The 13,713-nt window shown below is 43.7% G+C and overlaps 1 protein-coding gene across 7 annotated transcripts in view; it reads left to right on the top strand.

The window, feature by feature from the left end:
- Positions 1-13,713, top strand: part of Cenpe (centromere protein E) — an 82,192-nt gene that overhangs the window by 56,608 nt on the left and 11,871 nt on the right. For 6 of the 7 annotated variants that reach the window (XR_003481289.2, XR_003481288.2, XR_004771985.1 and 3 more), the window contains 2 exons: positions 418-598; positions 2,417-2,688. Coding sequence is in view for 2 of the 7 variants with exons in the window: in XM_027395750.2 (XP_027251551.1) it covers positions 418-598; positions 2,417-2,688 (453 nt within the window). In the remaining 5 variants the exon portion in view is untranslated. Of the gene's footprint in view, positions 1-417; positions 599-2,416; positions 2,689-4,474; positions 4,830-13,713 lie in introns of those variants that run through there. The other variant, XM_027395751.2, reaches the window with a different exon arrangement.

The raw sequence follows: 13,713 nt of genomic DNA, 5'->3' as shown, positions 1-13,713 counted from the left end.
TAGAGCATGGACCGACTCAGAATGGCTCTGATTATAAAAGATTGCTGTTGCTACACTTGGGGTAAAAGATATGGTAATTAGTGGAGGCAGATTGTAGGGAAATGAAGACTGATAGTCAAGTAGGAGAGATGAGGGAGAAACACAAAATCAAAGATGACTTCCAGGAAATGGTTTCTATAGCAGCCTGTTACAGTTTTTAATATTTCTTTTTTGAACATCAGAGCTAATTAAGATTATCTGCCTTGCTGGACATGGTGGCACAGTGCCTACATAATTCCAGCACTCACTTGGGAGGTTGACACAGGAAGATCAATACCAGTTCAGAGCCAGCCTGGGTGACACAGAGCCATCCTGCTGTTTTTTGTTTTGCTTACAAAAGAGAGAGTGCCGACCTGTGTGTATGTTTGCCTCTTGCAGTGGTGTCAGAGCCCGACTCTCAGACTTTGAGGAAACCTTTAACCTGTGGAGGTGGCAGTGGCATTGTACAAAGCACAAAAGCCCTTATTCTGAAAAGTGAATATATAAGGATGGAAAATGAAATTTCTAAATTAAAGCAGCAAAATGAACAGCTTGTAAAGCAAAATAATCGACTATTAAGGTAAGTTCTAAGCCCAGATGTGGTGGCACATACCTTTAATTCTAGCCCTCTGGAGGCAGAGGCAGGCAGATCTCTGTGAATTCGAGGCCAGTCCAGTCTACATAGTGAGTTTCTGGACAGCCAGGGCTACGTAAGAGAGAGAGCCTGTCTCAAAAAACACAAGAACAAACAAAAAAGAAGCCAAACAAATGAAAAGGGCAAGTTTTGTTGTCATGACATATCCTGTTTATGGCTGCAAATGTTGGAATTATTTGCATATATTTTCTGCAGTTGTAACCTTTCACTAACTTGGGGGAAAGCAATTTTTAGAGATTGTGTAATAAATGTTTATTTTAAAAGAAGAAATGTGAATAGCCAGGCAGTGGTGGCACACGCCTTTAATCCCAGCACTCAGGAGTCAGGGCAGGCGGATCTCTGAGTTTGAGGTCAGCCTGGTCTGCACAGTGAGTTCCAGGACAGCCAGGATTATGCAGAGAAACCCTGTCAAGAGATGAATAAAATGGCTCCGCTTCACGTTTGCTATTCATTAGCTGCACACACTGGGACGTGTGGGGTCAGGTCAGCGTGAGTGTCTTCCACGGGCACTTCTCCAGTGTGTTTTGAGACCAGGTCTCTCACTGATTCAGCAAACCCCAGAGAGTTTTGTGCCTCCACCTCCCCAGCACTGGGTACAGGCGTGTACTGTGCACCCAGCCTTTTAACTCAATTCTAGGAATTAAGCGTGAGGACTTTACCCACTAACCCTTCCTCCCAGCTGTTCTATTTGTAACTAGGGCAAGGACTAGGAAGTCAGTGGAGCTGCATCCCACAGAGGACCCCGAGTCCATAGTGTACCCTCCTCACAGACAAACTTACATCATTGGGTTATCGGCTTCTCCTACCATAAAATAGTAGAACTATTGTGCCTCACACCCCACTCATGGTACAGTGGGAGAAATTAGACATTAGGTAGTGTAAAGGGCTAGCGGGATAGCTCAATGGCAGAATGCTTGCCTGGCATGCACAAGGCCCTAGCCTCCACTCCTCAGCTCTGCAGAAATGAGTAAGTGAATAAAATATCCCAGGCAAAATGATTTAACAACTACATAATCTGTTACATAGAGTAACATTAATAGAAAACGAAGGGCCAGACATTGATTGTATGGCTGTAACTCAGGAGGCAAAGATGGGAAAGCCATGAGGTCAAGGCCATTAGAACTTACTGAAACCCTGTCCCTGCAAAACAAAAAGCAGGCTGTGGTAACCTAAAGAATTATATTTTGAAAGAAGAATCTGACCATGTATAGATAGATTCAGGGAGGCAGAGAAGAAACAGCCCAGACAGTGAAGTTAGGACAGATGAAAATGCGTACTTCTGTAAAGGTTTGGTAAATGTTCTATAACTGCGGATGTGATGGACTCATTCAAAAAACCTCATAATCAAAAATTGTTTGCTTTATGCTGGGCAGTGGTGACACACATCTTTAATTCCAGCACTCAGGAGGCAGAGGCAAGTAGATCTCTGTGAGTTCTAGGCCAGCCTGGTCTACAGAGTGAGTTCCAAGACAGCCAGAGCTACACAGAGAAACCCTGTCTCTAATAATAATAATAATAATAATAATAATAATAATAATAATAATAAATTATTCAATTTATATAGCTCCTCCTCACTTCTGAACCATGAAGTAGTCCAAAAAGTGTTAGGGTGAAATTAAAATGCAAATGTAATAAAATTCTAAGTCTCGTGTTACATATTTTAGTAGGATGGGGTTCTTTTTAAATTGTTTCCATGCCCACATTTAAGAATTGAGTTGTCTGATCTTTCTGCTTCCATTTAAGTGATAAATCTCAGCTCTCCAAGAAGCTTGAAACAATGAAGGAAAGAACCCTTAAAAGAGACACTTACAGAGAATCAGCTTGTGAGAACTCTCCAAAGTCTCCCAAAGTGACTGGGGCAGATTCTAAAAGGAGACAGAACACACCTTCTCAGTGCAGGGAACGGAACTTTCAAGATTCACCAAAATCTTTGTTTTCTGATAACCGGGCAAAGTCTCTACCTGCACCTTACCCAGTTTGCTATTTTGATAACTCTGCTTTAGGACTGTGTCCAGGTAAGTAAACGCACAGGTTGCTGGGTATCACTGGGGAGAACAGATGGAACCCATGTGTTTGGCTCAGCAGGCTTGTGTGCCGGCTTCATCTGCTGAGCTTGGGAGTCAGTTCCTGCCTCTCAGGAGCTCGGCAGTCAGGACTCATGTTCCTGTTGTCTCGGTTACTTCACAGTTACATGGTGTTTTCCAGGCTTAGAGCTCACTCTGTTCCTTGCCACTTGCTGTCATTGTCACAATTACAAAAGCACCACATCTGACCTCACCCACTCAAGTCTACTCAGCTCAGAGTCAAAGACAAATGTTCTGTGTAATGCATATTCTTGTAGTCCACCATCATCTGTGAGAGCTTCATCCCAGGACCCCTAGGGCGCTCTGAAATCCTAGGTAGCATAAGATCCTGTTGTGTTGTGGTTTTTGTTTGTTATGCATACAGATTATAGTTAAACTTCCCCTTTCACTTAAAGGAATTCATACCTCTACATTAGCATGTTCAAACTGCCAACATCACTAGTGTTCTTCATAGACTATTAAGTAAAATAAAAGTCCCTTGCATGCAAACTCTACTATAGAACGATGGTCCATCACCCTGTGAGATGGTTGCTGATGGACAGGTAGTGTCCACCGTGGGCTAATGGTGGAATGGATGGAGTGAGGTTTCCACTATTCCAGGCAGCACACAGGGTTGTTGTTGCTTGTTTTGTTGTTGAGGAGTGCTACTTGGTTTGGGGGTTAGAGGTTTGGGCATTTTTGCTTGTAGCTCTTCATCTAGGGATAGGACCCTGTGAGACCCCTGCCCACCGTCTACTTTGGAATGCTACTGTTGTTGGAATTGTTCATGCCTCGGTTAGGGAGCTGTGTTAAGATTTCATGGGTGTAACTAGCCTCACAGCAGACCTTCTGGTCCTTTGGCTCTTAGGATCTCTCCACCCGCTTCTGCCTGAGCCTCAGGTGTAGCAGTTGTTATAGATGTGTCAGCTGAGGCTGGGCACCCATAGTCAGTTCTCTGCATTTTCATCAGTTGTAGCTTTCTGTAACTGTCTCATTCTAGCGTAAAAAAAAAAAAAAAAAAAAAAAAGCAAAAGTTTCTTTGATGAGGATGAGACCTTCTTTTACCTGTGGGTAAAGAGTCAGTGTTTAGAATATAGTTCGGTGATACTGGCTTGGGAAAGTGGTGGTAGTAGGTTCTCCTCTTAGGTCTCTCATCGCTCCAGCTATCAATAGCTGTCTAGGTTGACAGTACCGGGAATGATTTCTCCTCTGTTCAACGGGCCTTAAATCCAACTAGATAGCTGTTATTAGTCCCAAGATAAAAGTGCCACTGTCTAGCCACTGTGGCCATATTGCAGATGCATCCATTTAGGTCCTTAGGCTTCGAGCTAGGTAAGACTATCATTAAATATACTTCTCTCTTGAAAGCTTAAAGCAAACTTAGTTCCTATTGGGGTCACACTGAATCTCAAGTTAGTTGCCTGTGAATATGGCTGTAACTAGCCTGTCACAGCTAAAAGGCATAGCCGCACAGCAGACCTTCTGGTCCTTTGGCTCTTAGAATCTCTCCACCCCATTTCTGCCTGAGCCTTATTGCTCCTTAGTTTTATGCAGAGTATTATTTCCTAACAGTTCACCTTGTAACAGTTGAGCACAGAGCTCTGATGGGAAGGTGTACCTACTTCTTCACCAAACACATGAGCCAGTCACCCTCCCTGCTTTAATGTCCTCTCTGCTTCCTGTGCTCGCTTCTGTGTGTATTTGAATAGGGTTAACTTGTTTTTATTTCCTTTGTCAGAGGAACCAGCTGTGGAAGCAGAGAATGTGAATCCTAAGACAGACCTTTATCAGCCCTCCTCAGGAAAAGATGGGCCCGAGTGCAAAATGCAATAGATGTCCCACCCACAGCACCCTCTAGAATGGCTTCCGTGTGTCTACCCTGACAGTGATGTTGCAGTCCAACTTAATTTCAGTCTGATTTACACTTTGCCCTTACAATTAGAAGATGGAGGAACAGCAAACTAATTTATTCCAGTTATTTAGAATGGTGATAGCAGTACCTTCTTCTTGTATTTGTGACACTTCCAGAAGCTGGACTATTTTATTTATTTTTATATATATTGCAAAGAATAAAGTTCTTGAAAGAACTTCCATGTGGGTGTAACATGTATACATTTCATTAAAGTTACTCATATATGACTTAGATAGTTCTAGAACATAGCACATAAATTAATATAAAGCTTTGTTATATGCCAAAACTTCCTGGGAAGATGCAATACAATTGTCTATTCACCCCAGATAGATTGCCCATGACAGACCAAAGTATGAATACCACCTATGACCTCCCCAGCCAAAAGCTTTTACGGTGCTCCATGAACACCCTCTCATGGAGCAGACCTTAGCCAGGAGGCTGTTGCTCTCCCGCATGACAGCCAAGCCACTATTGCACAGCAGGTTCACCGAATCTGGTATGTTGGTATTTTAGCACACACGGTCCATAGGAATGTTGATGACAGTTCACAAGCAACCTACATGGCTCCTCTGGCACTGTGAAAGCCATTTCCAGTTCAGTCCAGCTTAGTTTCTCCATGTCTTGCAGTCACCACATGTGTATGCATTGTCTCCAGGAATGGGGTCTTACTGTCTAGTTTTGACATACATCAGTAGCAATAAGCCTTTATGGTTTGTGAGGCCTAGAGGGCTTCCCTGGTCAACAATCACAAGGAGGTAGCCCACCCCTGGCACTGGGGTTTTCATTCAATAACCTTATGGTGAAAGATGTTCTTTTCCACCCATTAGGGAACCTTTTTTTCCTTTCAATACACCCAGTCCCAGTAGGTTTGTAATGTAGATGGACATACCATTTGTCTCCAGTGGCTTTCCAAACTTGCAAAACACAGGTCACAGATTAGCATTATGTTATTATATAACAAAACCTTTTTACAGAAGATGGGCCAGGTAAGACAACACCCCAAACCACCATCCCATAGCAAATAGTACAAATGGTGAAGCACTCTGAAAGTCTGCTGTCACCTGTCCTCAGCAAGTCTCATATGATCCCAGAGGTTCACAACTAAAAAGATGCTAATGAGCCAAGGTCTCATACATCATAGAAAAAGTTCCATCCTCCATTGGGCCACCTTCACTTACGTTGTTCTGTCACTGGTGTCTTCTGTGAACTCCTCAGACTTTAAAGGCTTCCAGAAGCCTCTTAGCACACTATATCAATTCAGCTGTCTATCGGGTTTTCCCTTAGGAATTTCAGCTTGACACAAATCTTGCCACATTTGTCTCTGAGAACGAGACAGGCCTTCCTCTGCTTTGGCATCTTTCTGTGTTCTCTAAGTTGTTCTCTCCTTACAGATACTTCACATGCAGGTCTAAGACACTTTGATCTGCTAAAACCTTCCCTACTTTTTAAAGACTGTGCCCACCACAGACTCCCCAAAGCTGCTAAACCTCCCCGTCAGCCTCTAGATCCCTGCTGGGTCAGCCTTTTCTTTAACTCCTCTGCCAACAGTTCTGTCTGGCCCATCAAACTAGGGTTCAAACATGACTTCTCTTATCCCTAGTCCCCTCAATAGCGTCTGCCCCTCTATGCTCCCCCAACCCCTATTTGTGGGGACTCCAGACAGATAACCAATGGCTCGGATCCTAATGGCTCTGATTAGCCAGTCCATCAGGGACTGATGGAATGATTGCCCTCACACTGTCTCAGGAGGGATGGGTAGTTAACATTACTCAGTTTTCCCTGGCTCCACAACAGTCAGACAAATCCTAAGCATTCCCATGACCCACAACCTCACAAGGCATGCTATGACAGGCGTTTTTGTTGCTTTTTTAAAAGTCTTTCCTAGCTGTTAACGAATAGTCCTGCTATGACCATTGCTGAGCAAGTGTCCTTGTAGTGTGACAGAGCTTCCTTTATGTATATGCCCAAGAGTGGTATAGCAGAGTTTTTTTTCTTTCAGATTTTTTTATTTGAATTAGAAACAAGATTGTTTTACATGACAATCCAGTACCCTTCTCCCTCCCGTCCTCCCCTAACACCCCCTCCCCTGCAACTAAAACCCTACCTATCACATATCCTTTGTGCTCCTCCTGGATGGGTGAGGCCTTCCATAGGGGGTCATCAGAGTCTATCATATCCTTTGGGATAGGGCCTAGGCCCACCCCCCGCCCCCATGTGTCTTGGCTCAGGGAGTATTCCCCTATGTGGAATAGGCTCCCAAGGTCCACACCTATGCTAGGGATAAGTACTGAACTACTGCAGGAGGTCCTGTAGATTTCCGAGCTTTCCTCAATGAAATCCATGTTCCTGGGGTCTGGATCAGTCCCATGCTGGTATCCCAGCTATCAGTCTGGGGAGCAAGAGTTTCCGATGTTCAGGTCAGTTGTTTCTGTGGGTTTCACCAGCCTGGTCTGGACCCCTTTGCTCTTCACTCATCCTTCTCTGCATCTGGATTCCAGTTCAGTTCAGTGATAAGTTGTGGGTGTCGGCTTCTACTTCCACCAGCTGCTGGATGAGGGCTATTGGGTGGCATATAAGTCAGCCATCAATCTCATCAGGGGAGGGCATTTAAGGTAGCCTCTCCTCTGTTGCTTAGATTGTTAGCTGGTGTCATCTTTGTAGATCTCCAGACATTTCCTAGTGCCTGATTTCTCTGTAAACCTAAAATGTCTCCCTCTATTATGTTATCTCCATTCTTGTTATCTTCTATTCTTCCCCTGACTCATACTTTCTGCTCCCTCATGTCCTCTGCACCCCTCCTCTTCTCCCCTTCTCCTTCTCCTAGCTCCCTCCCCCCTCTTCCCGTGCTCTCAATTTGCTCAGGGGATCTTGTCCCTTTCCCCTTCTCCAGGGGACCATGTATGTCTCTCTTAGGGTTCTCCTTGTTTACTAGCTTCTCTGGCAGTGTGGATTGTAGGCTGGTAATCTTTTACACTATGTCTAAAATCTGCATATGAGTGAGAACATACCATGTTTGTCTTTCTGTGATTGGGTTACCTCGCTCAGAATGGTTTCTTCTAGTTCCATCCATTTTCCTGCAAATTTCAAGATTCCATTGTTTTTTTCCGCTGAGTAGTATTCCATTGTGTAAATGTACCACATTTTCTCTCTCCATTCTTCAGTTAAGGGGCATCTAGGCTGCTTCCAGTTTCTGGCTATTACAAATAGTATAGCAGAGTCTTAAGGTAAACCAATTCCCAATTTTCTGAGAAACCACCATATTGATTTCCAAAGTAGCTGTACAAGTTTGCATTCCCACCAGCAAGAGAGACATGTTCCCCTTGTTCCACATCCTCCCAGCATGAGCTGTCATTTGTGGTTTTGATCTTAGCCATTTTGACAAGTGTAAGATGAAATCTCAGGGCTGGAGAGATGGCTCAGAGGTTAAGAGCACTGACTGCTCTTCCAGAGGTCCTGAGTTCAATTCCCAGCAACCACATGGGAACCATCCCTTATAAGATCTGGTGCCCTCCTCTGATGTGCAGATATACATGGAAGCAGAATGTTGTATACATATTAAATAAATAAAATCTTAAAAAAAAAAAAGATGAAATCTCAGAGTGTTTGCTTTTCATTTCCCTGATAAGACAGCCAGAACCTGGAAATAACCTAGATATCCCTCAACCAAAAAGTGGAAAAAGAAAATGTACATCTACACAATGGAGTATTACTCAGCTGTTAAAAACAATGACATCATGAAATTTGCAGGCAACACCCTGAAAGACAAACATGGTATGTTATCACTTATAAGTGATTGTTAGCTGTAAAGTGAAGGATAACCATGCTACCATCCATAGACCCAAACAAGCTAGGTAACAAGGAGGGAACCAAGAGGAAATGCTTGGAAATGTCTGGGAAGGGGAAATAGAATAGATTTTGAGGGTAGATGAGGAGTAGATGGAGATGGAAACGAGGTGTCAGTCTTCTGTGTTGCATGGGTCAGTCAAAGAAAAAGCGTCACTCTAAAATGTGATTCAGGCTTAGCAACTGCATCAGGGGAGCCAGCATCAGGTGAACTGACTGCTCCATGGCTTTGGAAATCCTCCTTTATTATTACACCTCTGGCAAGCCAATTTCCGAATACCGGAACCTCATATGGAGTTGTTTGAAGGAACCATTTGCCTAAGCAAATCTCACTCATGAGACCTCCTAGATTTCCAGGTATTCTCCAGCCTAAGTTATGAAAGGGTCTGTAATTCCTTCAAAAAAGCACCTCAGATAAGAATCACTGATTTTAAACAGAAGGTAGTTCAAAGCCTAGTGCTATCACTCCGGAATTCAAGCCAGATGCAATGGCTCTGTGGAATCTCTCAATACGGGAGGGATCGGGAGGTGAGGTGCAAGCGGAGAGGGCTGGAAGAGATGACTGGGAAAGGGGGCATTTTGGCTGACCTAGAAATCTAATGAAATGAAAATTCCCAGAACCCTAGGAATAGGTGATACAGAGCCTGAAGGAGCCATTTCCTGGAACCAGGCAAAACTTCCAGTGAAGGGACTGGGAAACCAGCCCAGTCACAAAACTTCAACCTACCATTTGTCCTGCCTACAAGATGTGCTGGGGTAGAGGTGGCACAGAAATTGTGGGAGTGGCCACCCAATGCCTGGTCCGGCCTGAAGCCCATGCTACAAGATCGAGCCCATCCATGACACTACCTGGAGCACCAGGACACAGGATGGATAGGCCAGAGACCTAGAACAGAACCAAACATTACTACCCCGTCCCCCAAAAAAGTCAATGGAATGATACTAATGGTATTCTACTATACTCATAGATTGGTGTCTAGCCCAATTGTCATCAGAGGCTTCACTCAGCAATAGATGGAAACAGATGCAGAAATCCTCAGCCAAACCTTAGGCAGACCTCGGAATCCTATGGAAGAGGGGAAGGAAGGATTCTGAGAGCCAGAGGGGCCAAGGAAACTACAGGAAAACCCACAGATTCAACTAACCTGGGCTCATAAGGGCTCACAGAGACTGAACCAATAACCAGGGAACCTGCATGGGACTTACCAAGGCCCTCTGCATGTTTCAATTGTGTAGCTTGGCCTTCTTGTGAGGCTCCTAACAGTGAGAGTACGGGATGTCTCTGTCTCTCTGGCCTGCTTTTGGGACCCTTTCCTCATACTGAGTTGCCTTGTCCAGTCTTAGTACAGGGTGGATGCCTAGTATTACTGCAACTTGATATACCATGTTTGGTTAATATCTATGGGAGGCCTGACCTTTTCTGAATAGAAATGGAGGAGTGGCTGGGGGCGGAGAGCAGCAAAGAGGTGGGGGGAGGAGAGGAGGGAAGAGAAATTGTAGTCAGGATGCAATCGTCATCATCATTTTTAAAAGATCTTAAAAAAAAAAAAAAAAAAAAAAAAAAAAAAAAACTCTCCTAATTCCAGCTATCCAAGTACTGAATGTTTCCTCATCACCCTAGTTTCTTGTTCTGGACCACTGTTAGTGCCCCCATCTTCATGCTGTCATGCTGGATTACAGACTTCCCCCATCCCTTTTTTTTTTTTTTTCTATTAAACATTGGACCCTTGATATCTTCTGTTTTACCATGTTCTCCCCCTCAGTGTCTGAATCTTCCCAAGTTCTTGCATCTCATGAAGGGCTTTTGAGCATGAATCTAACTTGTCCTCTCTTTTCCTTCTGGACCCCAAGCATTAAGCAACAAGCCAACACCTCCATCTCATCCTCTCCTTATCTAATTTGCTTTCCAAACCGAAAGCTACGAGACAAGATGCTAGCCACATCTCCCTTTCTTGTTGCAGTTGCTCCTTTATACAAACAAGTTCCTGGTAGGCTGCCATCAGGGCCTCAGATGCATTTCTAACTACACACAACAGAGGCCAGCCAACCTCTGCCACTGCTTGCTGACAATCTTGACCCTTGTCCACTAATTCTAAAGGCTGCAAAATGTCCTCTAAACCAGTGGTTCTCAACCTGTGGGTTGCAATCCCTTTGGAGGTTTATATCAGATATCCTATATACCAGATAGTCACATTACAATTCCTAAAAGTAGCACGGTTACAATTATGAAGAAGCAATGAAATAATGTTATGGTTGGGGTTCACCACAACATGAGGAACTGTGTTAAAAGGAAGGTTAAGAACCACTGGACTTGGTGTTCTGTCAGGGTCCAGACCAGAGACTAGACAGCAAGTGGGTAGGGCTGACTAAAAGGATCTGAGGGGGAAGTAAGTGAATTGGCACACACATATTCCTCTCATGGCTCTTTATTTAAAAAAAAAAAAAAAAATTCCCTAAAATTCTCTTCAATCCTTTCTCTCCAAGAGTTCTAAAATTTCTCATCAAAAGTTCTCTCTGAACCCACAAGGCTTCCAGTTTATATACCCACAGAAACAATTGGCAATTCTTTGGCAATAACAAGGATATTGGGCATGCATATCTCTCAAGGCCAGGAAAGCAGATAAGATCTTGACACAATGGGGCACCTCACATCTCAGAGGAGATGTGAATAGTAAAATGTCTGGGGAAGAGCTAAATGGAGTAAGGGGCTGTGCTTGCAGTGCTAAGAAGGGAGAAGGGGTGTTAGTATGTAAAGCTACGTTTATGTGGTTAGTTAATCTAGAAGATTATAATTGATAAATGAAAAAAAAAAAAAAAGAGGCGGAGAAGAGACACTGTAGGCCTGTGCTTTCTACACACTGGCTTTTGCTTTTGCTTTTGCAGTGGCTGCATTGTGGTAACCATGGTAACCCGCCTAAGCTGTGGAAGGAAAACGGGTAGCTAATTTGCATTAGCATTTTTGCCAAATGACTAAAGGGGATGCTCTATCAAAGGGAAATTAGGGCTAAGCAGTGTGAGATCTGGAGTCTGCTGCCTCCAGCCTCAGGGTAAGCAGTGGAGTGTTCTTACCACTGATGCCCTGGTGAGAAGGAATTCCTTTCTCTGGGGCCTATTTGAGAATACAAAGCACCCAGTATATTTTCTATATATCAAGATTATACAGCCAAATGAAATGAGCTCACAAAGATAGAACCTGGAGCACACCGCATAGCCTGCAGACAACTCAGCAGGTTGGAGAAGGTCTCTTCCAAGTTACTGGTCTACACCTCTTCCAGCAGGTTGGCTAGATTTTTCTTCCAGGCCCTTGGTCTGGTTTTAGAGTCTTCGTTTCACCTTGGTTTGTCCCAGCATGGTCTTTGCAGCTTAACTCTACTTTTACTGCTATCTCTGGCAGGGAGGAGCCTAGTGAACCCTGGTCAGTTTCAAGGACTTCTGACACTGTTTTTAGTTGTATACCTTCCTGTTTAAGGTGGTGGAATGTTTCAGTCTCAGAGGAACCAAACACAACAAGCTTGTCTTTAAAAAATTTTACGCTTTTACACCTTGAAGATGTATAAATTAGCGTTGGGGAGATGGCTCAAACAGTAGTTTGATTGTCACACAAATATGAAAACACTCCAATCCTTAACACCTGCATAAAAAAAAAAAAAAAAAAAAAAAGTACTGGGACATAGGTTTGTTACTCAAGTGCTGGGGAGATGGTAACATGCAGATCCCTGGAGCTCACTCTCATGCTACCCCAACCTACTAGGTGATATCCATGCCAGTGAGTGATCCTGTTTGAAAAAAAAAAAAAACAAGGTGGGTTTTTTCTCATGGCAAAACACCCAAAGTTGTCATCTGCCTTCCACACTCATGTGAACACACACGCGCACACACACACACACACACACACACACACACACACACACACACACTGTTTAAATTAATTCTGAATCATAACTCCATGTGAAACAGCTTGGGCTTGTTTGAGTGTGTTTGTGGCGGTCCTTGAAAGGAAAAGCATCAACTCATGGCCCCCAAGACTGACCAAGTTCTCAGAACAAAGGAGATTTGTTTGCCCCAGAGTGACAGAGAGCAGGAAATAAGAGACAAAGACGGGAGATAGAGGACAAGGGAGAAGGGGAAGGGAACAAAGGAAAAAGAAACCAGGGTATTTTTCCTGGGGAGAAAAAGGGCTACCTCTGGATAGAAAGGAGATAGAGACATACAAAAATGGCCATTAAAAAGGCACAAAGGGAAAAATGAGATATTCGATTTTAATTGGTCATGTTAATTAGTTGAGCCAAAGGGGGCTTTTGATCACTGGACTTCAATACTTTGGTAGCTGGACCTTGGTAGTCAGCCTCAGGAGGAGCAAGTAGCCAAATAAGGGAACGGACCTTGGGAACTGGCTTTAGTAATGTAATCTAATGTTTCCTTAGCAAGGCAGCGGGAATAGGGGAGAAGGAGAAGGCCTGCCAGAGCCACATGCCAGAGTGGCCTCGTGCCCCTTCAGTCCTACTTTTCTGGGGATTGAAATTACATCTCGATGGGACTCTTTTCTTCTGAGAGTAGGTCCTGCTGTGAAGCCTTTGTCATTGGAGTCTCCTACCTTGGCCTCCCAAACCCAGGGACTACAGACGTGTCCCTTGGATTTAAATCTTCAATAGCATTCAGAAAGAGATGCAGAAGTCAGTCTCTTTCATATCTCTGGAAAGCTGAGGGAAAGACATGTTTATTAAGGCAAGGAGCACAGCCAGATGTGAACTCACCACTGGATTGAGCATTAGGGTCTTTGTAAAACAGGGAAGAGCATTGCCCAGCAGCCTTACACAGCCTGAAGCACCCAGAAAGACTGAAAAGGCAACAGATACTATCAATTACACTTCAGTTCCTCTGTAAAAAGCTGACATTTATCCAGCAGGTGTGTGTCAAGTTTTGGGTTACTGGGCTTGCATACCACACCCTGTCCTCAACACATCCTTGGTATAATTGCTGTTTTATTCTCCTTTTCCATATAAAAACACTGTCGAAAAGTCTGCCATTTTATAGGGCTTGTTGACTCAGCTACTGAGGGGAGACATAGGATTTGCTGATTTGCTGTAGTCTTTTTATTTTTAAACAAGGCCTTTTTTTTTTTTTTTGTCTTTTCTTTGTCTCTTTGTCTTTCTTTTTTTTTTTTTTTTTTTTTTTTTTTTTTGCCTTTAAGAGAGGTTGGTTCCTGTTTTGAGTAAGAATCT

Source organism: Cricetulus griseus, assembly GCF_003668045.3.
Source record: "Cricetulus griseus strain 17A/GY chromosome 1 unlocalized genomic scaffold, alternate assembly CriGri-PICRH-1.0 chr1_0, whole genome shotgun sequence".
NCBI classification, from domain to species: domain Eukaryota; kingdom Metazoa; phylum Chordata; class Mammalia; order Rodentia; family Cricetidae; genus Cricetulus; species Cricetulus griseus.
Note: the sequence above shows the minus strand (reverse complement) of the source record. Positions and strands in the feature narration are given on the sequence as shown.